The sequence below is a fragment of the Mesoplodon mirus genome, assembly GCF_964341445.2.
Source record: "Mesoplodon mirus genome assembly, chromosome: 3".
In the NCBI taxonomy this organism is placed as follows: domain Eukaryota; kingdom Metazoa; phylum Chordata; class Mammalia; order Artiodactyla; family Ziphiidae; genus Mesoplodon; species Mesoplodon mirus.
The window spans coordinates 41,519,445-41,541,154 of NC_138978.1; the positions used below are offsets into that span (position 1 = coordinate 41,519,445).

General features: G+C 54.3%; 3 protein-coding genes across 3 annotated transcripts; 1 reads left to right on the top strand and 2 right to left on the bottom strand.

Moving 5' to 3' along the window:
• Positions 1–1,300: 1,300 nt before the first annotated feature.
• Positions 1,301–4,005, bottom strand: P3R3URF (PIK3R3 upstream open reading frame; the record flags this gene model as incomplete). Its single annotated transcript, XM_082612133.1, has 3 exons — positions 1,301–1,344; positions 1,629–1,876; positions 3,941–4,005. 3 exons carry the CDS (start codon positions 4,003–4,005, stop codon positions 1,301–1,303), a joined length of 357 nt encoding a protein of 118 aa, XP_082468259.1.
• Positions 4,006–4,817: 812 nt separating this feature from the next.
• TSPAN1 (tetraspanin 1) lies at positions 4,818–9,631 on the top strand. The gene is made up of 8 exons (XM_082614573.1): positions 4,818–4,994; positions 5,427–5,491; positions 7,854–8,060; positions 8,273–8,347; positions 8,445–8,543; positions 8,623–8,778; positions 8,878–8,961; positions 9,149–9,631. Exons 2-8 carry the CDS (start codon positions 5,435–5,437, stop codon positions 9,194–9,196), a joined length of 726 nt encoding a protein of 241 aa, XP_082470699.1. The 5' UTR covers positions 4,818–4,994; positions 5,427–5,434; the 3' UTR covers positions 9,197–9,631.
• Positions 9,632–11,821: 2,190 nt separating this feature from the next.
• POMGNT1 (protein O-linked mannose N-acetylglucosaminyltransferase 1 (beta 1,2-)) lies at positions 11,822–21,445 on the bottom strand. Its single transcript, XM_082616159.1, has 22 exons — positions 21,343–21,445; positions 20,703–20,872; positions 19,983–20,097; positions 19,729–19,847; positions 19,005–19,070; positions 18,801–18,914; positions 17,900–18,017; positions 17,608–17,706; positions 17,101–17,228; positions 16,686–16,756; positions 16,381–16,456; positions 16,102–16,185; positions 15,971–16,012; positions 15,703–15,761; positions 15,314–15,386; positions 15,103–15,231; positions 14,893–15,018; positions 13,666–13,730; positions 13,446–13,490; positions 12,951–13,086; positions 12,596–12,705; positions 11,822–12,496 (listed from the first exon to the last, which is right to left on the bottom strand). The coding sequence occupies exons 2-22, from the start codon at positions 20,820–20,822 to the stop codon at positions 12,409–12,411; spliced, it is 1,983 nt and encodes a 660-aa protein (XP_082472285.1). The 5' UTR covers positions 20,823–20,872; positions 21,343–21,445; the 3' UTR covers positions 11,822–12,408.
• Between the last annotated feature and the right edge of the window lie 265 nt (positions 21,446–21,710).

Consider the following 21,710-nt stretch of genomic DNA (forward strand, 5'->3'; position numbering starts at 1 on the left):
GGGCACTAGCCTAGCTAGCTTCCAGCTCTGACTGGGGTTCAGCACCTTCCCCCTAAACCCTGAGAAGCCTCATCCTCTGCCAGTGCAGTCTGGGCATGATGTGTCAGTGAATTCTCTGCCCCCCTCCTCCTCTCAGGGTCCCAGTCTCTGGCAAGCCTTGGAGTGGATGAAAGCAGACAGAATTCATTTTCTCCTCACAGGCTTCCTAGGGGGCCAGGCCAAAGGTCTCAGTGTTCACTCCTACCCCCAACCCTCAAGGAAGGGAGCCCTGGAACTGGAGCCAGACCTCAGGACACTGGGACACACACTAACTTGTGCATAAAGTGACACCTTAGAGACACAGTCCCTCACAATGTTTCCTGCCACTGAGACACAACTTCATGGAGACACACCCCACGTAAACCCAGTTACACCCGATGACACATGGGCGCACATGCGGGAATCCAAGTGGAAAATCCCCAGGCCTGAGTCCCACTTTCTGGACTCTAACTCAGTCTCACCCCACCCCCAAACACCCCAGCTAAGCTGTTAGTCCTGGAAAATACCAACCTCAGAGAAAGGCTGGGGGACTGAAGATGGTACACCCCCCTCAGAAGCTGACACTCTCCTCCTTCCGGCCGCCTGCACCCGCCTCCTGACCTTCATTCCTCTTCGTGGAGATGATGCCTCTCTCTCCGACCTGCTCATACGCTCACAAACACACCTTGACACACACAGCTGGCAACAGAGGCACATTCTTTGCAAAGGCACGCTCAACCACATGTCTGCTTAGATCCCCCTTCTCTTCGTCTCACAAACACTGACCATAACAGGCACACAGAGCCACATACACCACTCACTCAGGCACTCATGGTTTACACTGGAGCAGTGAAGTCTGTCTTTCATGCTATCCTTTTCTGATCTGTGCCTCTACCTCCCTCTCCAAGGATCTGGCTTCTTATACCTTCCAAGATGTTTCCGGAGATCCTTTTCCCTGTGCAGATGGGAGTGCAAGGCAGGAAGTTCCCCCACCTCGTAGGGCAGATCAAAAGCTGAGGCCAAACACGGTGTGTGTTGCTGACCTTGTTCTGTCCTTCCACTGTCTTACTGTGAGGCCTGCTGCTGTCGCCGAAGCCTATCCCTGGGAGCATTCAGTCCCAACCCTGCCCTCATACCCTACATAGTCAGCTGGAAACACCTTGGAGTGGAGTAAAGAGTTGGAGCAGAAAGGATTGTTATTTGTCTGCTGTTTACCACCCGTAGCCCTTAGGAGATGCAGGTCCAGAGCCAGCCAAGCTTCTGGACTAGTTTCTGGACATTTCTAGAGGATCAGAAAGCTGAGAGGTTGACAAAGGTGTCTGAGTACTGAGGAGAGGAAGGAGAGGGAAGAGTGTGAGGAAGGCAGAAGTTCTGGAAGCTCCACTGCTCTTAGATTCTCCCGTTTCCCCAGGCCCTCCACTTCCAGCCAATACATCCTCCGTTAAGGCTCTCAGCCTTTGGGATGTCTCCCATCAAGACCCCACCATACCTTTGGGGTGATAATTCACAGAAGGTGTGTCCCCTACAGTGCCTGCACAGGGCTAATGTGGGGAAAACTTGAGTGGCCCCATTTTCCCACCCCCCACCCTGGCTCAGGACCCTCGGCTAACCTTGCGGTGGAAGGATCCACACCCTGGTGGTGGCAGTGTGGGTGTTGTTGATATCCGTGGCCATGGTGGCAAGATTGGTGGCTGCAGTGGTGGCAGCTGGGCCTTGGGATTTCTGCCGGTACCTTCTGTGGCTACACTTGAACATCCTGGGAAACCGGAGCCGAGGCCAGCCCATACCTGGCCTCTGGTAGGGAGAAATTAAGCCCCGGGGCCAGGCTTCCCTCGTGGCGCAGTGGTTGGGAGTCCGCCTGCCAATGCAGGGGACACAGGTTCAAGCCCTGGTCGGGGAGGATCCCACATGCTGCGGAGCAGCTGGGCCCATGTGCTACAACTACTGAAGCCCACGTGCCTACAGCCTGTGAGCCACAACTACTGAGCCCAAGTTCAACAGCTGCTGGATCCCGCGCGCCTAGAGCCCGAGCTCCGCAGCAGGAGAGGCCACTGCAGTGAGAGGCCCGCACACCGCAACGGGGAGTGGCCCCCGCTCGCCTCAACTAGAGAAAGCGCACGCGCAGCAACGAAGACCCAACGCAGCCAAAAATAAATAATAAATAAACAAATAAATAAGAAGCCCTGGGGCCGAGGGGCACAGACAAGCTGAGAAGGCGCTATGGGCGCAGGGAGCTTCTGTCATGTGCCTGATGGTGCTACTGGCCAGGGCAGCTGAGGCCTCTATAACATACAGAGCCTGTGTAAGAGTGATGCTCTTTATTACTGGTCCAGATTCCCAGCCCCTCCCTTAGGGGTCAGGCTCCCTCACAGTTCTCTCCATGGGTCCAGCCGAAGAGCCAGAAAACCTCAGCTTGGCCCCTTGGAAAAAGGAACTCTGAGTAAAAAAACCCCTCCCTCATTTTCTCACTCATCCACATTAACAACATTAACAATGTTTATTGAGTACTTACTATGTGCCAAACACAGTGCCAAGTCCTTTACAAACATAATCTCATCTAATCCCACAACAACCCTACAAGGAGATTCTGTCATTATTCCTATTTCATATATAGTCGATTCTTGTTATTTGTGGTAGTTAGCCCTAATAAAGTCACCACAAACACTGTATTAGCAAATATTGAGCCAATGCTCCCAGGAGAAATACAGGATTAGATTCATACTAACCTCTGGTCACAGCATTTTGTCAACTGAACAATAACCTAGTTTATTTGTGTTTCTGTTAAAGCCACTTCATTTAAAATATATTGATGTCAATAACATTGAACTCACGGCCAACAAATGGCCAACGTTTGCCTGAATGAAGTTTATCTAACACATGTATTGTCTTCATAAGGCACATCACAGCCTTCTTGCACTTAGGAACACTAGAGAGCACTTCAACACTACGCTGGAGGGAGTCTTTAATAGCAAAGTCACCAACAAAAAGCACAAAAATGCAAAAAACATGACAGACTGTAAATAGGCTGCAAAAAGAACACTTGTTTACATTGTGAGAGCTGAAACAAGAAGGCAGAGCATCCCCTTGTTCAACTTCAGCTGAGAACAAGCATGGTAGACAACTCAAATTTTTTGCATCTCTGCACTGTCCATGAATGACCACAAAAGTGCTGTGAGTATTGGTTTGGAGTTATAAATCATTTTTAGTGAGTGGGTAAATTCACAGATATGGAATCCATGAATAATGAGGATCAACTGTACAAGGAAACTGAGGCTCAGTTAGGCTCACACAATTAGAGGTAGGCAGGGATTCAAATCTGGGATGGCCAAGGCCCAAAGCCCAGATGTTTAACTCCTGCTATTCTGCAAGCATTCATTCATTCAGAAATGTGCACTTAACCTTCTGTGCCTCTCTTTCTCCATATTTAAAAAGCAGACGAAAAGAGAATCTTATAAGATTGTTGTGAAAGGTGAAAAAAGACTTACTATATAAGTTATGCATTTAAAACATGATATGTACAAATGTTAGTGTTAACAGCCTTCCTCTTTCTCCTGTCTCTTCAACTGCCTCCTCCCATTATAAAAACAAAACAAATTTAAAAATCTTCCATCCCACACCCCCTCTGGCTGTGACCCTCCTTATTCTGAACTTTTCACTCTGTGGTCATTCCCTTATGTCCCAGAATGGGAAGAAAAATCTCATTTTAAATCTCACTTGAAAGCCCCATAACTATTCTGTTATACAGACCAGGAAACAGAGGCTTAAACCCAAGTCTAAGAAATGCCCCTAGGGTCACACAGCTAATAAGCAACAGAACCAGGTTTCGAGCACTTGGTCTGAGTGACTTAAAAGCCAGAACTTTCCCAGCACCTCGACCTCCAGGACCAGCAGCCCCGGAAGGACTGACGATGATGGGGATTACCGAGCTGTAGAACTTGGTGGGGAGGAGTCGGGGGAGGGATGGGGGCAGTGCTTTTGTGGGACCATGGTGCCCCCTGCTGGCAGGAATGGAAGGGGTGTATGCAGAGTGCTGAGAGGACTGAGGAGAGAAAAAGGGTGGGGAGGGAGAAGAGTGAGGAGGAAAGACTCAGGGAGGAGAAAGATGGGTTGAAGCCTTTTTTTTTTTTAAACATCTTTATTGGAGTATAATTGCTTTACAATGGTGTGGGGTTGAAGTTTTGTGGAGAGAAAAAGACTAGAAAATTAGGAGTCGTTTGCCACTCAGAGGAGGGGGCAGAAAACTCCAAGCCTTGGCCGTTTCCTTGAAAGCACGTGTGGGCATGCCTGCGTGAGTGTGAGTGTGTGTGTGTGTGTGTGTGTGAGAGAGAGAGAGAGAGAGAGAGAGAGAGAGAGAGAGAGAGTGTGTGTTTCAGTACGTACTTCAGATGTTGCTCTGTTGATTATTGCTGGGAGTCAGTCCACGCAGTTCAGAGTGTGTGTGTGTGTGTGTGTGTGTGAGTGTGCATTTGAGAGCACTAGGAGGTGTTTGTGTGTGTGTGTGTGTGAATATACAGCTTGGGCAGATGTGTGTGCCTCGAGCATGCAGGGTGTGTACGACAGTATCAGCAGGTGCAGGGTAGGAAGTGCCTGTGCGCTGCCATGGTGGAGGGCACACAGTTCTGGGGGGCCACTTGCCCCACCCCCAGACCTCTCTCTTCTTCAGGTCAGGAGGGGCGTTGCCCGTGGCTGGCATTGCCAGGCGGAGCCCTGAGGCGGCTGGGGCTGTGAGGACGGAGCGCCAGGCAGCAGGGAGGCAGCAGGCACTGGAGGAGGCGGACTGGCTGCAGGTGGGGTAGGCGGGCGGGCAGAAAGGAGGCCTTTAAAGCACCTGCCCCGCCCACAGGTGAGCAGTGCTGTGTGAGAGCCAGCTCCGTCTCCCCACCTGCCCACTCAGTGGCAGTTCCCCGGAGCTGCAGTTCCCTCTGGAGCCTCAGCAGATCCCTCTTTCAGAACTCACTACCAAGAACCCTCAACAGGTGATGGCATAGGATAGAGACTATCCCGTGAAGTGAAATCAATCTGGAAACAGGTTTGGGGAGCTGGAAGGGCCATGGGGAGGGTCTTGGAAGAGTCTAGGATTGGTTTCGGGGGGAGTGGAAAGCCCAGGATACACAGGTGCCAGGGAAGGGCATGGAGTGACCTTGTAGCGAGGGAGTCAGGCTTGGGGTGCCAGTAGAGGAACCTGGGATGTTAGGATTTCAGAGTGCCAGGTGTTGGTAGAGGGCCTGGGCGGTACAGAGGGATAGGAGCGTCAGGATGGGAATTGGGAAAAGTCCTGAGGTGTCAGAGTTCAGATGCAGGAGAAGCTTGGTGATTATATGAGTCCAGGATGCTGGAGTCTGGTATGTCAGCCCAGGTAGGGGGTGGGGGCAGGGAGCAAGGTCCTAACACACACATCTGCCTCCCAGGAGCCACCATGCAGTGCTTCAGCTTCATCAAGACCACGATGATCCTCTTCAACATGCTCATCTTTGTAAGTGTGGGGGTTATGGGCTCTTCGGAGTTCCCTATAGGAGTAGGCCTTAACCTGAGCAGAGCCCGAACTGGGGAAGAGGAGACTGCTATGCCCAGACTCTTCCTGCAAGTTGAGGAGGTGCAGAAGTCTCCCCCGATGCTGAGTCCTGGTCCCAGTAGCAGCCTGGCTGCCACACAGTTGGGGTGGAGAAGGTTAGGGGCATCCTCTCCCTTCCAGGAAGCTTCAGCTCAGGCAGGCTTACAGCAGGGCAGGGTAGGCTAACAGGCTGGGGCCCCCAGTGAGGGGAAGGGGTTTGCTGAAGGTCGCCTAGTGTGGAAGGAAATTCAGTGGCCTCCGTATGATGGGGAACCAAAAGCACAGAAGGCCCAGAGACATCGGAGCAGAGTGTCAGCTGCAAGCAGCCCTTATTCATTCAACAAACACATTGCCTAAGACTCTGTGCTGAGTGCTGGGGTGACAGGTGAGCAAGCCCTTTCTCTGCCCTTGGGGATCTCAGGTCCAGCAGGCCAGATAGGCAGACAGTTTCGACATAGTATATGTGGTCTTAGCACAGGGGCCTATAGGAGGGGCTTGAACCCTTCCTGGTCAGAGAAGACTTCTAGGAGGAAATAGCTGAGGCTAGGAATTTGCACTGAGCGAGGGGGTTGGTAAAGCATGCAGAAAGGCCCAAAGGCAATGAGATCAGATATTGTTCAGAAAACCAGGGACAGATTATATAGGGCATGTTTGAGGAGCTGAGCAATGAGGCATGAACCCTAGAGATGGGGAGAAATGGACCAAGTGGACAAAGGACAAGGCCCTTGGATGGTGGCTAAGGGATGGAAGAAGGGGCAAGGGAGACACCATCTTGGACATTATGACCACGTCTCTGGCAAGAACAACCTGGGGGATATCTCACAGGCAGCTGTGTACCCAGTGGGGTTGCAGCTCAGGATATTTGAAAGTCATGTGCCCATAGGTGGTTGTTGAAGCCATGGGAGGGGTGAGAGCACTCAGGGAGAGTGAACTCCAGGAAACTCAGCTTACAAGGGATAAACAGAGAAATGGCCACCAGGAAGCAAATGAAGAAAGAGCAGCAGGAAGCAAACCAGGAGAGCGAGCGAGGTATCAGGGAGGTCAAAGAGGATACGCCCATGACTAAGCACATGTCACCAGAGACCTTGGAGCCACATGAGAGTGGGTTAGAGTGAGTAAAAAGGGAGGAAATGGAGACATGAAGTATAGATGAATTTGGAGAAACTGGGCTGGGGGTGAGTAAACTCTGACTCCGATGTGGTCTGTGCCTTGGGCTTCCTCTGGTTTCAGGGAACTAGACTTTATCCATGTATCTGAAGAAGGCAACAGGATTGCAGGGATTTGGAGAGCAGGGGCTCTGGCCTGAGCGGGTTAAAGGCAAATCTGGTTTGGTTTCTGCCTCTGCTGCCCTTGCCTTGCCAGACTGGGCAGGGCAGGCCTCAGACTCCTTGAAATTTGACCCTGTAGGCTAAAAGCCCAGCTTTCTGTCCTTGGGCAAACATGCCTGGGATCCACCCACAATCTGCCACCTCATTCCTGGTTCTAGCCTCAGTTTCCATAGCCAGAAAGTGGGGACTGGACACCTAGGCAGTGTCAGGCTGATTTATCCACTGAAGCTCTGGATCAGCAAGGCTTTGCTCTAAGAGCTATGGGAACTGGGCAGTGCCCTCCTCCCCAGTCTAGGCTTCAGGATTCCCTCTGAGCTGGGGGTTGAGCCAGAGAGCCTCTAAGAGCTCTGGCTGTACTCCCTCTCTGGTGCCTCAGTTTCCACTTGGGTGGCAAGGAGAGGTCTAGGCTGGTTCTGGAGGGGAGCCAAATGGGGCCTTGGGGTGGATATCCCTTCTCACCACCGCCCTCTCCAATGTTGGGAGCAGGTGTAAACCTCAGCCATGCCTCTGTTGCTATGGTGACTGTGGAGATTGCTCAAGGCTCCCACCCCCGTTTCCACCTATCAGAGGACAGTTGTTCCAGGCACCTGGAGGGGGGAATGGAGAGGGGGGTGGGGTGGGGAAGCTGCTGGGGGGGATGTTCACCTACTTTTTTCACCCCTAGCTATGTGGCATGACCCTGGCAGCAGTGAGGGAAAGCCTTGCCCCTCCCCCCACCCTTCAGCTATTTCTGGAATCCCTGATCCCATTTATATCTGCCTAGGTGTGCAGCCTGGTGCTGGAATGGATGTTCCAGCTCCCGTCTTTCTGGTTCTAAAGGATGTATTTCCAGGATGAGTTTTTAGACTCCATAGTCAATAAAGGGGGAAGTTTCTCGTCTCCCATCTCCCTAACTCAATTGTGTGGTAGGGAGCTGCTTGATGGCACTGTTTCAAGGTCTGCCTCTCTGTCTCCAGCTGTGTGGTGCGGCCCTGTTGGCAGTGGGCATCTGGGTGTCAGTCGACGGACCATCCTTCATGAAGATCTTTGGGCCACTATCATCCAGTGCCATGCAGTTTGTCAACGTGGGCTACTTCCTCATCGCAGCTGGCGCTGTGCTCTTCGCTCTTGGTTTCCTGGGCTGCTATGGTGCCCAGACTGAGAACAAGTGTGCCCTCATGATGGTGTGTCAAACCCAGCTCCACAGGCCCATAACCGAGGCCCAGTGTCCCTCACCCTTGACCCCAGGCCCTGGGGATCCCCAAGCCCTGCTCTGGACTCCAGGGGCCTCAGCCAGTGGGGCCCCTGACTTGTTTTCATGTGGGGGTGGGTTAGGGCAAGGAATGCATGAGGGACTGTCTCTCCCTAAAACTCAAGATCCCTGTTCTCCACTCAGTTCTTCTTCATCCTCCTCGTCATCTTCATTGCTGAGGTTGCAGCTGCTGTGGTTGCCTTGGTGTACACCACAATGGTGAGGAGGGGGGATGGGCAAGGGGGGACAACTGGGCAGAGCACTGCGGATGGCCACCCTCCCTACCAGGCCCTCAACACTGACCTTCCCCACCCAGGCTGAGAACTTCCTGACATTGATGGTAGTGCCCACCATCAAGAAAGAGTACGGTTCCCAAAAAGACTTCACCCAAGTGTGGAACTCCACCATGGAAGGGGTAAGGTGGGCTGGGGGAGATTTTGGGGTGAGGAGAAATAAGCAAGGCCCCACTGACCACCTCTTCTCCTCATCTTCAGCTCAAGTGCTGTGGCTTCAACAACTACACAGATTTTGAGGACTCTCCCTATGTAAAAGAGAACCACGTCTTTCCCCGATACTGTTGCTTTGACCGTGACAATGGCACATTTGTGGAACCCTGCACTAAGGCCCATGCCCAGGACCAGGAAGTAGAGGTACAGGTTGGCCTGGGAGGTTGGGCTGCTTTAATGGCCTCGGAGTGCTGCATGTGAGTGGGGGCAGCTGCTGACTATAGATGCTCTCTCCCCTCCAAGGGTTGCTTCAATCAGCTTCTGTATGACATCCAAACCAATGCAGTTACCGTGGGTGGTGTGGCAGCTGGAATTGGGGGCTTGGAGGTAAGGAGGAGAGGAGGTTGGGGCAGGATATCCCCCCGGGCTCAGGGCTGCTTGACCCATGTCTGAGGCCTTCCTGGAAGAGACAGACTTCTAACAAAGCTTCATGTCGAATGTCTGGGGGCCAGGGGACTAAAGCTTAAGGACCCTGATCATGTTTCTTCCTCTCTGCCTGTTCCTTTCTCATCAGCTGGCGGCCATGATTGTGTCCATGTATCTGTACTGCAATCTGAAATAAGTTGGCTTCTGCCTCCGCCACTGCTGCTGCCATACAGGAACTGGGAAGAGGCACCCCAGCACTGCCAAGAGGCAGTGATCAGCATGGGGACAGGATCTAACAGTGTCACTTGGGCTGGAGTGGGCCTGGGGCCAAATAGGTACCACCCCCTTCAACCTGTGCCAGACTTGTCCTTCCACTGGTGGTGTTGGGGTCCACCTATTTCAGAGCCTCTAACGTAGCCAATCCTCTTGCCCATTCCTCCAGTCTGTTTCTTAAACCCTCGATACCCTCTCAGGCCATGGGGTGGGGTGCTCTTGGTGATCCCAGTACTCCACAGCGGGGATTAAAGGCACTGCACCGGTAGCATGAGCATATGCAAAATCAGCAGTCACCAGGCAGATGTGTAGAAAGCACTTCAGAACTCAAAAACCCATTAAAATGTTTCCATTTGCACTCTTTTTGTGTATCCTTCAGGAGAGGGACCCATCATGCCTAAACTGGCCTCAAATTCCTGTGGGGCTATTGACTCAGAAGGCTCCTAGAAATGTAGCAGAATGGAAGTAGCATGGAGGTGGGTGGCTATTTCTCACCTTCATTTGGATGCCAGGCCTGGGAGGGAGCCTAACAAGGATGGCCAAGAGGACACTGAGGGAGGAAGCAGGGGCTGGGCCAGTCTGCAGTCCTATAATGTGGGAGGACTCTGGCCTGAAACTGCCCTCTCCTGGGTAGGAGCACTGGGCTGGAAAACTATGAAAATAAAAAGCTTGTGCCCAAGTGGGGGCAGGGAGAGCAGAAATATTGCCAGGGCGATGGAAGAGGGTCATTCCTTAGGCTCTGGGAAGCCCTTCAGAAGCCCCCGTCAAGGGACCCAAGCTGCCTACCCTTCTCATGCAGGCACAGCCCCCGACCTGTCCCTGCTTTGGGGATTTCAGGAAGAATTTCATTTACTCTTGGTCTTGGTTGCCCAGGGCTCTATAGATTTGATCTCTTATTGAGTCTTAACCACCCCCACGTTCCAGAAACTGGGCCTAGAAAGGCCAAGTGACTTGTTCCAGGCCCACAACCTCCCATGAAGAGCTGAGCCTGGATGTGGGTCCAGGACATCTGACTCCAGAGCCGGGTGGGATCCTGGCTGACATGGGAACGATTTACTTTTAGGCCAGAATGTCCCAGACATAGATCTGATTGCTGCTGCGGGAGACATAGCACTAGGGTGGGAGGCTGTAGCCAGAGGATATGGTGTCTACTACCAAGCAAAGCCCAGCCTGGCAAACCAGTCCTCCTTGCTTGCCTCTGAGCCCTGGATTCCTCTTCCCAGGTTTTACTAGGGCAACCCAGATCCATCACCCCTCGTGAATCCAAAAAGGAACTGTGACCTAGCCAGTGCAATACAGTGCCTGAGAGCTGGTCTATGAGGCCCAGATCAGCAGCCTGCTGGGAGGATGGGCAGGTAGAACACTTAGCCCCCTCCCACCTTTACCACCTTTCTATGCCTCTCACACTACCCCGCCCCCAGGCACCTATATAGAGGCTACAAGGGATTTGTCTGCCCTGGGTGGGCCTCCTCCACCTCATTGTGAGCTAATTGTTCCTCAACCTGGCTGTTGTGGCACCTCAAGCGCTCTCTCTACCTCCAGCAAACACTGAAGCCACATACCACCCGTGCCATCTCCGAGCAGGGCTCCAGGCACTGCTTGGAGAGGCAAGGGCAGAGAGCTGGTGACAGGGCAGAGTTCCAGCCAGCTCCTGCCTCCCTGGCCAAGGCTCTATATAAGGAGCTCACGAGGCTCACTTTGCAAGGGCTCTGCAGGCAGACCCCTTCTCCAAGTGTCCTACACTTACTCTCTTGAACCTAAGTCCTTCACAGATTCCTTAAATGTCATGCCCTCTGCCTTGGGCTACCTCAACCACTTCCTCTGGACAATCTCATCCATTTTCTGGTGCTAGCATGACTAACTTAGATCTTCCTGACTTCTTTGGATCACTGGTTGGGTGATCTGATGAAAATGATGGCTTTTCTCCAGAAAAATGCCCAGATATGGAATCTGCATACAAAGTACCCTAAGGGCCATAGACACGACATCCTTGTTCCTATGTCTCCACCTGCAGCCCAGTCCTCACTTCCTGAACGATGCCCATTCAGCTCTGTCTCATCCACTTCCTTCCCACCTCGACGACACTCACCTGCTCTCTATCACCGCCCCCATCCCCAGGTATCCCTTTTTGCTCTCTCTTGCTCCATGTTTGGGGACAGGTGCCCTGGCCCAGACACGAGCTAGGCAGGAAAGAGCCTGATGGTTAATTAAACAGTGGTAATGGGGTATAGGGTGGCCGCTCTGAGCTCAGCCCCAAGTAGGGTGGGGCAAAGGTCAGGCTCTGTTGTTCTAGGGTAAAAATATTGCAGTTTAAGACTTGGGCGTCCCCTGCTGGCCAAATGGCCCCAAATGGAAGATAAACCTGTGGAGGACAGTAAAGAAAACTTACGTCCATCATGACCATCCTCTCTCCCACGCATCTCTCTCTCTCTCTGTCTCTGTCTGTCTCTGTCTCTGTCTCTGTCTCTCTCTCTCTCTCTCTCTCTCTCTCTCTCACACACACACACACACACACACACACACACACAGAGTCACAAGACAATCCCCAGAGCTTTTCTCCTTTTTTAATCAATGACCACCTCATCCAGCTTTGGAAATCTGGACAAGGAGGAGGCTGAGAAGAGGCCTGGTTCAGTGTCTGAGGGTCTCTGAGTGAGTCTGCATCAGCAGGTGGGCCCCTGCTGGGCCTGTCCATGGGTTGGGCACAGCAGTTTCCTGAGTAAGAGCCTGCCCCACCCTCAGGGCAGCACCCCAGTCCAAAAAAAAAATCAAGGCCCTACAGGCTTCCGCCTGTTTCCAAGGCCCTCAGGACAGTCAATAAATAGGTTAGATTCTGAGCCAGGCCTGGGAGGAGGGAGTTTACAAAGGGCAGGATCAGCTGCCCAGGGATCCCAAAGATTCCCAGGTACTATCCTGCCCTTTCCCGACAAGGAAGTAAATAAATAGACCTCCAACTCAGGAACAGGGATGTTGGAGCAGGGGAACCCTCCCCTGGGAGTTAGTAATTAAGTCTTATGTTAAAAACAAACCAGCCCCAGCCCCTGAGAGTGTCTACAAAATCCTACAGGATTGGGTGAAGGGCTAGCCTGCCTGGGGGTACACAGTACCCAGCCCTGCAGGGTCCGGGAGGAGGTCTCATGTCTGTTCTGCAGCTCCTGGGGCTCCCTCCTCCTTTGGGGGTGGCTCCAAGAAAATTGGGGTGATTGATGGTGGCTTCTTGATTCTGGGAAGATAACAGGAAAACGAATAGGGAGGAGGTCATTAGCTACATCCCCTAACCCCACTAGTCTTCCATTTCCAAGGACAGAATAGAGTCACTCACGAGTAGGGGGAGGCTGGGACCCCCACCACCAGGAAGTGGTTCCTCTTCCGAAACAATCTCCACAGGCCCCGGTGGTTGCCACGTACATCCAGGTCCCAGATATGGAGGCACTGGTGGGGGTGGGGTGGGGCAAAGGCAAGAGTCGGAGAGCTGTGGGGAGGGCCCTTGGCCACCCTCCTCTCCTCAGCAGCCTCCTCGGTTTGCAAGAGGTAGCATCTTCAAGAATATGGATTTGTAAAGGGGCTTAGAAGAGAGGCTCTGAGTATGAAGAGAAGGTTCTGAGGTGGAAGATTCCAGAAAGGCTCCTTGTATCTTGGGGAGGGGTATTCCTGGGGTAGGTGTGGTACTGAGGCACCTTGGCAAGCTGGGTCCAGGTGGTGAAGTCATCATCCTTCTCCATTCGGATAAAGGCCACATAGGTGTGGCCCTCTGTGTCTGGCAGGAAAGAGTCTTCACAAGGGTTCTTGCTGTGGTCCAGAACCTCAGCTTCACTGTAGCAGGGAGTGGGGGAGAAAGGCCAAGACAGGGCCCACCTCATGAGTGTGTCACACGGGCCCTGTGCTTTCAATGCTCTCCTGCTGCCATCTTGGAATTCTTAACATTTGTTGTTTTTTAGCGTTTTTTGGCACATGAGATCTTAGTTCCCCAACCAGGGATCAAACCCGTGCCCCCTGCATTGGGAGTGTGGAGTCTTAACCAATGGACCACCAGGGAAGTCCCACTTAATAATGTTTGAACAAGGGACCCTGGTTTTCATTTTGAAGTGGGCCCCACAAATTATGGGGCCAAGACTCCCAGTATTTGACTTCTCCTTACCCCCTGCCTCATACCCCACTGCCCTAGGCCATACCTGAGCAGCCTGTGAACTTCCACTTCATACGCTTCTTTCTTCAGACTAAAGGAGAGGGAGAAATGGGTCAGGGGAGGGAGTAGCCCCTCAAGGGATGACATGGAGATCGGGGGGCGGCAGGGCTGGGGTAAACACACAGACCGCAGGGCTAGCAGGGCCTGTCAGGCACTGGTTATCAAGGCCCCTAAATATCCTCCCCTTGGCCGTCCCCAGCCCCCACCTGTCCACGTTCCTCAGCTGGACACCTGGAACCGTGTTGAACTTGTGCTTCTTGAAGTAGGCCTCCTGGAACGGATGTGAAGGTGAAAATCAGGGCATTACACTGTCTGGCCCACACCTGGAATCTGACCCACCACATATCCACGAGGTCCACAAATGAAGTCCTAGATCTATAAAGGTCCCTCTGGCTCCACCATTGCCAGAGAGCTCATGCTCATACTGGCATCTCATGCTACTGACCCCTGAGCTAGTCCTTGTCCCCAGTGGCTCTCCCTGGGCCTGCTGTTCTAGGGCCACAGAAGCCAGGAATGGCCCCTGCAAAGGTACAGTCTGGACTGGGAGGGAGAAAACTGCTATGACTAAGGTACTAAGGGTGAGGGACATGAGGTCACTCCCCGTCCCTCTCGGAGATGAGTGGGGGTCTTGTAGTAATCAGCCTCTGAAGGCCCTTCTGGCTTCTAGGAGGTTCCAAGCTGGAAACTCTCCATTCTTTTTTTTTTTTTTTTTTTTTTTTTTGCGGTACGCGGGCCTCTCACTGTTGTGGCCTCTCCCGTTGCGGAGCACAGGCTCCAGATGCGCAGGCTCAGCGGCCATAGCTCACGGGCCCAGCCGCTCTGCGGCATGTGGGATCTTCCCGGACCGGGGCACGAACCCGTGTCCCTTGTATTGTCAGGCGGACTCTCAACCACTGCGCCACTGGGGAAGCCCCCATGGAAACTCTCCATTCTTTACACTGGGTTGTCTCAAGGCCTCCCTGGCTATAACTGGGGAGTGGCCCTTTGGACACAGCGATGAAGGGGTGGGGACCTGGGGCCCTCTCTGTTCACTTCAGGCTGAGGCTTAGGCCTCAGCACTTGCAAGGACAGGAGGGGACAGAGTTTGCTGGGCTGGACGAGTGCGTGGCAGCAGAAATATCCTCCCCACACCCACAGCCTAGTGCTAAGAATAGTAATGATAAAAATAATACCAGCTAATCCTTATATAATGTTTACAGTCCAAAGCATATTATACATATTAACTCATTTAAACCTCATAACCTCACAACCCTATGAGGTAGGAGTATTTTTATCCTCATTTCACAAATAAAGAAACTGAGGCAAAAGAAGGTAAGTAATTTCCCTAAGGCTACATGGCTAGTGAGTGGCAGAGCTGGGGTTGCTCGAGTCCATGTTCTTGCCCCATCTACCACACTGTGCCCTATGCCCCAACACCCCTGCCTCCCACTCACATGGAAGTAGCCATTCATGTTGAGGCCAACGATGCCAAAGTGGTAGGATCGGGAAATGTCAGGGATGATGCACTCTCGGCCTCGGCGTTGTTCCGGCATCCGCATCCACATATCCCAGTCCCAGAGCTGGGGGCGTGGAAGACTCAGAGAGTTACAAGGTTCCGAGCTGGTAGGGGACTTCAGCCCACTCACCCTACCCTGCCAGGGTACCTTTTCCGGTGTGGGCCACTTGGGCTCAAGCTCCTCCTTGTACAAGGACTTCCTGAGCACCCAGCCCAGCCCAGGCATGGTCTCCACGCGGTACAGCAGTGCTGGGTCCTCAGCCGTGTGTTCATACCCCTGGGGACAGGGGGCCGTGATGGGAGGTATTAGCTCGGGGCCTCTACCAACTCCACAGCTGACCCCTGGCCACTCAGCCTACCTGATCATTCCAGGCAGAGATACAGTACAGGCTGTCGTCCTCCTCCAGCAGGTGGATGGATTGGCTCAGGAAACTGAGAGGCAGGGTCCAGGGGTTCAGGGAGGGGCAAGGACAAACCCAGTCACACAGTGATGCTGGAAGAACTGGAGATGGGACTCAGGAGTCATGCCTCCTTCCTCCAAAGCCCCACTGTCTCCATTCATCCTTTCTACTCTCTACTCCAGCCCCAACCCCCGCCAGCCTACCTTTGCTCAGGCTTTTTCCCCACTTTGGAGCTTGCTTCCTCTGGAAAGCTTTCCAAGACCCCTCATTGCCTTCCTCCCTGGAGACCCAGTCAAGCAAAGCGGCCCTACGCAGCTTGGAGCTGCATGGAGGGACACTTCCCTCACCTGAAAAAATCCACAGCGATGTCCAGGTCCTCCTCCAGAACCACAGCAAACTTGGCTTCCTGTAGGGAGTGGGGGACAACATAATCCCAAGGGGGACTTTCTCATCCCGTCTCTTCCACCTCTATCTCACTTCTCAGGCAGCACTACCCCCATTTTCCACATCAGGAGGATGAGACCCAGAGAGAGGAAGAGCTTGCTATATAATAAGACCAGACTTATGCCCATGTTTCCCCTCTCTAGGTCCAAGAGTTTTGTCTTTACTACTCACCGGAAACAGGTTGAAAGTGGCAGTGAGGCTGGCCTTGTAGTGCTGGGTGGGGAGTAAGAATAGGGCACATGAGCTCTGGGGTGGACAGTGGGGCCAGGTGTCCACCCCTTCCATCCTTGCCTAGGCGGTACCTGAGACACACGGGCGTTCTTGATGCTGATGGGAGTGTGCTGGATGCCCCTCAGACCAAACAGTGCCACCACGTCCATCGGCTCCTAAGGGGCATGGCCGCTGGTCATCATGTGAGCCACCCGCCCCCTGCCCACCTCTGCAGGCTCTGACACGCCAAGCCCTGCACATTTCACGGCCCTTGCCCGGGCTGTCTCCCTTGCCAGTCCTCTGTGATCATTGCTACTCAGCACCAGCAACCCTGCACTCTGCTCCGCCCAAAGTCCCCAAGCCCCACTCACCTCATAGTAGCCATCGATGAAAACTGTTATCATCTGGGGAGACACCCCCTGGGCTGAGAGTAGAGAGCGCAGCATCCTGGGGAGCCCAGGGTTGGATTAGGCCTCTTTGTCCCCCCAAATCAGGACTCCCCTGTGCTTACAGATGGGCCCAGATTCTCCATGTTCACCCCCAAAGGTGAATGCACCTAGAATCTGTTTCTGTTCCGCCCGCCTCAAGAGTTCCCCCTGCAGGTACGTGAGCCTCGGGTTCCCACCACTGAGCACCCTCCTGTTCAGTGCTGGATACAGCCCCCTCCCAGGCTCACCGGTACAGGTAATTGGGCCGGTTCCCCGCAATGACAGCCACAGGCACGCTGAAGACCTTGTTGTCTGGGAGCTGAGGGAGAAACAGTGTTCAGCTCTTGCCTCACTCTCTCTTCAAACTGGGATCCCCACCTGGGGAAGAGTCTTGAGGGAGAGGGAGACTCAAGGGAAAAGGCAGAGGGTCTTCCCTGTCCTGGCCCCTCCACACACTCAGCCCAACTCCAACTCTAGGCCTTTGCTCACATGGCTTGCTCCTTCCCCGCAACCAAGACGCCCCGTCTTTCAGAGCTCAGTATAAATCCTCAGCTCCTGGTTCCCTCCCAGGCTGGGGTAGGGAAAGCCCAACCTAGACCTTTCCTGGGGCCCCTTGCCAAGCTGGGAAGGAGTCCGGGCCTCGCTGCCCAAGGCCCCACTCACCGGGTCAGGGCTGAACTCGATGGGTGTGGGGTCCTTGCAGCTGCACACACTCCCATAGCCCTCGACTTTGCTGCAGAAGCGGTGGCGGCGACGGTTCAGCTCTGTGTCTGCCCAGTGGCACTCTGCTTCTGAGGGAGGGATGAGGTCAACAGGATGAGGGCATGAGGCTAGTGTGGTTTGGAGAACACCAGGCACCCCGTCAAGAATAGAGCTCCGGGGCTTCCCTGGTGGCACAGTGGTTGAGAGTCCGCCTGCCGTTGCAGGGGACACGGGTTCGTGCCCTGGTCCGGGAAGATCCCACATGCCGCGGAGCAGCTGGGCCCGTGAGCCATGGCCGCTGAGCCTGCGCGTCCGGAGCCTGTGCTCCGCAACGGGAGAGGCCACAACAGTGAGAGGCCCGCGTACCGCCAAAAAAAAAAAAAAAAAGAATGGAGCTCCGTAAAGAGAACCCAAATGCCTATCCCCAGCCCAGGCACTGCCCTGGAGCCCAGCGCCCGCTAACCCCACCTTCGGCTGAGCTCAGCGGCACATCTGTCTTCAGTAGGACTGGATCCCCCCAGGAGGAGAGGGCAGGTGACTTAGAATGTTTCTCCCCGAGGACAGGACCTGGCAGGGGGCAGAAATGAGGGGCAATGGGGGCCCAGGCTGCAGTTCTGGAGCTTCTTCCCATCTCCCTGCCCACTTTCATCCAGCCTACCACCACCGACTCCTATTTGCCCCCCAGCCCACCCCATCTCCTGGAGTTCTGCTCCTCTCAGCCCCTTAATACTACAGGGTGGATGGCCTACGGTGCTGGCACCTCCTTTTCGTCCCACGAAGGCCCAGGTGTCCCTCCAGCCCAGGGCAGGGCCGGCCTGGCTGCCTAGGCTCCTCAGCAGAGCCTTGGCTGTGTCCTTGAGGTGGAAGGAGCCCTCATCCTGGGAGACCAGAAAAGGTGGTCAGCCTGACTGGCACAGCTCCAGCAGACTTAGGCTCAGGGAACACTAACTACATGTCAAGCACCATGTAAAACCTTTTACTTAAATTAGCTCATTAAACTATCACAACAACCCTTTGTGGTTACTATCATTTCCCAGATAATTAAAGGCTTAGACAGATTCTGAGAATCACCCAAGGTCACTAGGCTAATTAGTCCTTAACACGATCCCACACAGTCTGCACCTCTGTCCCCTGCTACCTCCCTGCCCTCTTCTCACCACCCTTCTCCTCCCCTCCCTTATTCTGCTCCAGCTCCACTGGCAGCCCGGCTGTTCCTCAAGCACACCAAGCACCTTACCAATCCAGGGCCTTTGCACTTGCCATTCTTTCTATCTAGAATGCTCTTCCTCCAGGTATTCACATGGCTCACTCCTCATTTCCTCCCGCTTTCTGTGCACAGGTCATGTCCTTACAGAGGCCTCCCCTTTCTAAAATGCACCCCCATCACCCTGTCTCCCTTGCTTAATTTTCTTCATACAAGTTATCTTTTCCTGACATTGTAGATTTATTTGGCTGCTTTTTGTTGATCTTGCCCTATTGGTGTAAACTCCATAAGGGTAGGGACTCTGTCTTGCTCTCCATTGACAAGGATAGGATTGGAACCTGGTCACCTTCCTCCAGAGGCTCTTGCCACTATGCCATATTAGGGGCACAGAACCCAGGGCCATAAGCAGGGCTGGAGCTAGGGGTGTTGGGAATGGGGCCAAGGCAGAGTCACTGACCTTGACGGTGCAGATGAGCACTCGGCCAGGGGCCACCATGTTGAGGAACAGCACCATGGCCTCATCCTCATGAGGCGAGTACGTGTCAAACACCCGCTTTGCCATCACATGGCCCTGGCAGGAGACACACCTCTCGTGAGTTAGTGTCACCAGCAAGGAGGGCTCAGCTTTGGCCCTCTAGGTCCCCTACCCCTAGAACTTTACCGTGGCCTGGTTGAGGACGATGACATGGATGCCCCGGCCCTGCTCCCGGGCCTCATCCTCCAGCACCTACAGGGTAGCAGAGACAAGGTCAAACTCTTCACTCTGGCATTTGAGGTCTCTCTGTCTCATGGGCACTTAAAAAAAACAGCTGCATGAAACAAAACCTCCCCTCCTTCCTCTGCTTCTGTTCACACAGTTCTCTTCCAACCCAGCCTGAAGGCCATCTCTTCCAGGAAGCCTCCATAGCACCCCCATCAAAAGAGATCCCATCTTTCTACAACACCCCCCAGCCCCCCGCCAGCCTTCACAACTCTTAGAGCCCTTGACTATCTCTGCCTCATGCTGGAGGTATCACCGTCTAACAGATGGAGCCCCTCAAAGTAGGGCCAGGGCTGACTACCTCCAGGTTCCCAGTGTCCAGGACAAGGCCGAGGCCAAAGAAGGGACCACGAAATAAATAAATCACTGAATTAACTGCCTACTAATACTAATGATCACTTTTGATAATATCCCACTACATATAATACATTTCACATACCTTACATTTAATCCTGACAAGCAGAAATCATTAGTCCCAGTCTACAGATGAGGAACTGAGGCCTCCGAAGTCACACAGTTAGAAACTGGCAGAGCTGCAGTTCCCACTCAGGCAGTGGACCCAGAGCCAGCGGACCATACCGTAAGTAGAATGGAGTGACCGTACACTAGACACCAGCCCACTCACCGTAGTGCCGTCCACTGCCACGTACACTTTGCTGCGGCTTGAGTATACCTCCACATCCAGGACCCGTCGGGGACCACTGCCTCTGCGCCGTGGGGACTCCAGTCGGCCCAGGGACTCATCTGTGGGTGTGTGACAGGTCATGGAGATGGTCCCTCCAGCAGTGTCTCACCCCTTGGGATCTGCCCACCATTTCAGCCACAGGATCCCAGAGGATGCCCCCTCCACCACCAATCCCATCCTCAGTCTGGTCCTACCATAGTCTTTTTCTGGCTCCGGGTCTTCATTGGCCTCGCTGATTGCTCTCCGTGTGTCCAGGATCAACTTGATGTTGACAATGACGGTCACAAGTAGGAAAAGCACAGCTCCTGTCTGAGGGAAGGGGTGGGGCAACTAAAGAGGGGCACCCCCTCCAGATCACTGCGGGTCTTCCTGAAAGGAGGGCTCTGGCTGGAGCAATGACACAGGGAGAACCTGGGTTTTGCCTCTCTTCCCTCTGTCTGACCAGCTCTACTCCCCAAGACCTGGGTTCAGTTGCACGACCACCTCCTTCAGGGACCCTCCCCTGACCCTTCCCCCTTCATCAGGGTGCTCCCTACCCAGAACTCCTGTATTCTTCCATTTGAGCCTTGATTCCCTTGGTTCCTCCACAATTAGTTCCTAGAGAGGGAGCCAGTCCCAGAGAACCACGCTGGGGATCAGAAGACCTGGGTCCTAGCCCTGACTGCCTGACAGGTGTGGGTCCTGGGCAAAGCCTTCTTGATCCAACTTCAGGTTTGTCAGAAGCCTAGGAGGTTGTACTTGGGTCCTGATTCCAGAACTCTTGACCCAACCCACTACCTGGTAGGGACATGAGACAAAGAGGTTTCCCACCCTCTTTCCAGAGTGGGGGCAGCCAAGGTAGGTCCCAGTGCCCATAGTCTAGGCTGGGATAAAGCTGGGAGGGAGCCCCTGGGAGGTATGGGACACCTCTATACCTGACAGAATCTCCGCAGGGCCCGCTGGTTGGTCAGTTTATACTTCCAGGTAAGATACCAGCTCCGCTTTTTCCGAGCCCCAAAGGGCTTGATGAGGGGGCTGGGCTTCCAGTCGTCCATGCCGGATTGGGCGGTCACCACTGTCCTGGCCAACCCATGCCTTCAGGAATCTGAGGAGACCAGAGGGTCACATGGGGTAAGGTTTTCCTCCCAAAGTCTGATGCTTTCTTGGGGAGATGAAGGAGGACCCCCCAGTAACTCTTCCTTGCAGCATCCATGCTGTGTGACCTGGGAAAAGTGGCTCAACTTCTCTGGAAAGGAAACCTTCAGATGGGTCCGATCACCTGGAAACTCCCCTGGGGCTGGGGAAATTGACAGGACTGCCCATTGTCCCAAGGCTGGAGGCCAAATAATCGGCTCTCAAGGCTTATCAGTCCCTACAAGAACCAAGCCCCAGGCCTTCCTAGTCCTAGGGTGAGCGAAGGGCAGCAACCCCCCCCCCCCATTCTCCACCCCCTTCCGCCCTCGCCCCCTCTTATCTGGCCCTGCTCTTCTCCTCCCGGGCCTTGGGCCGCCCCAGCACTCGGGGACCCGCCCCGGCCATGCCACCCCTCCCGGACCCCCGCCCAGAGACACTCACGGCTCAGGGGGCCCGGGCCCCGCTCGGGCCCCGCTCGGGCCCGCACTGCTCGGCCCGGCGCGCCGCGGCCTCCGCCTCCTCCATGCCGCTCGCGGCCCCGCCCCGGCCCGGGCGGCCCGCCTCCCCGCTTCCGCCGCCGCCGCCGCCGCCGCAGGGTGAGAGGGCGGCGGGAGGCGCTTAGGGCGGCGGCTGGTGTCTCCCCCCAGCGAGGGCCGCTACTGCTCGCTCCCTCGGCTGCCTTGCAGCTGGCTGGCCGGGTGGGCGGCTGGGGGAGAGCAGCTTCCCCATTCCCAACACTGCGTGGTGGCAAACCCGATTGGGGTCGGAGTCCTAGAGCCTTGGAGTAGACCGCAGGGCATGCCAGGGTC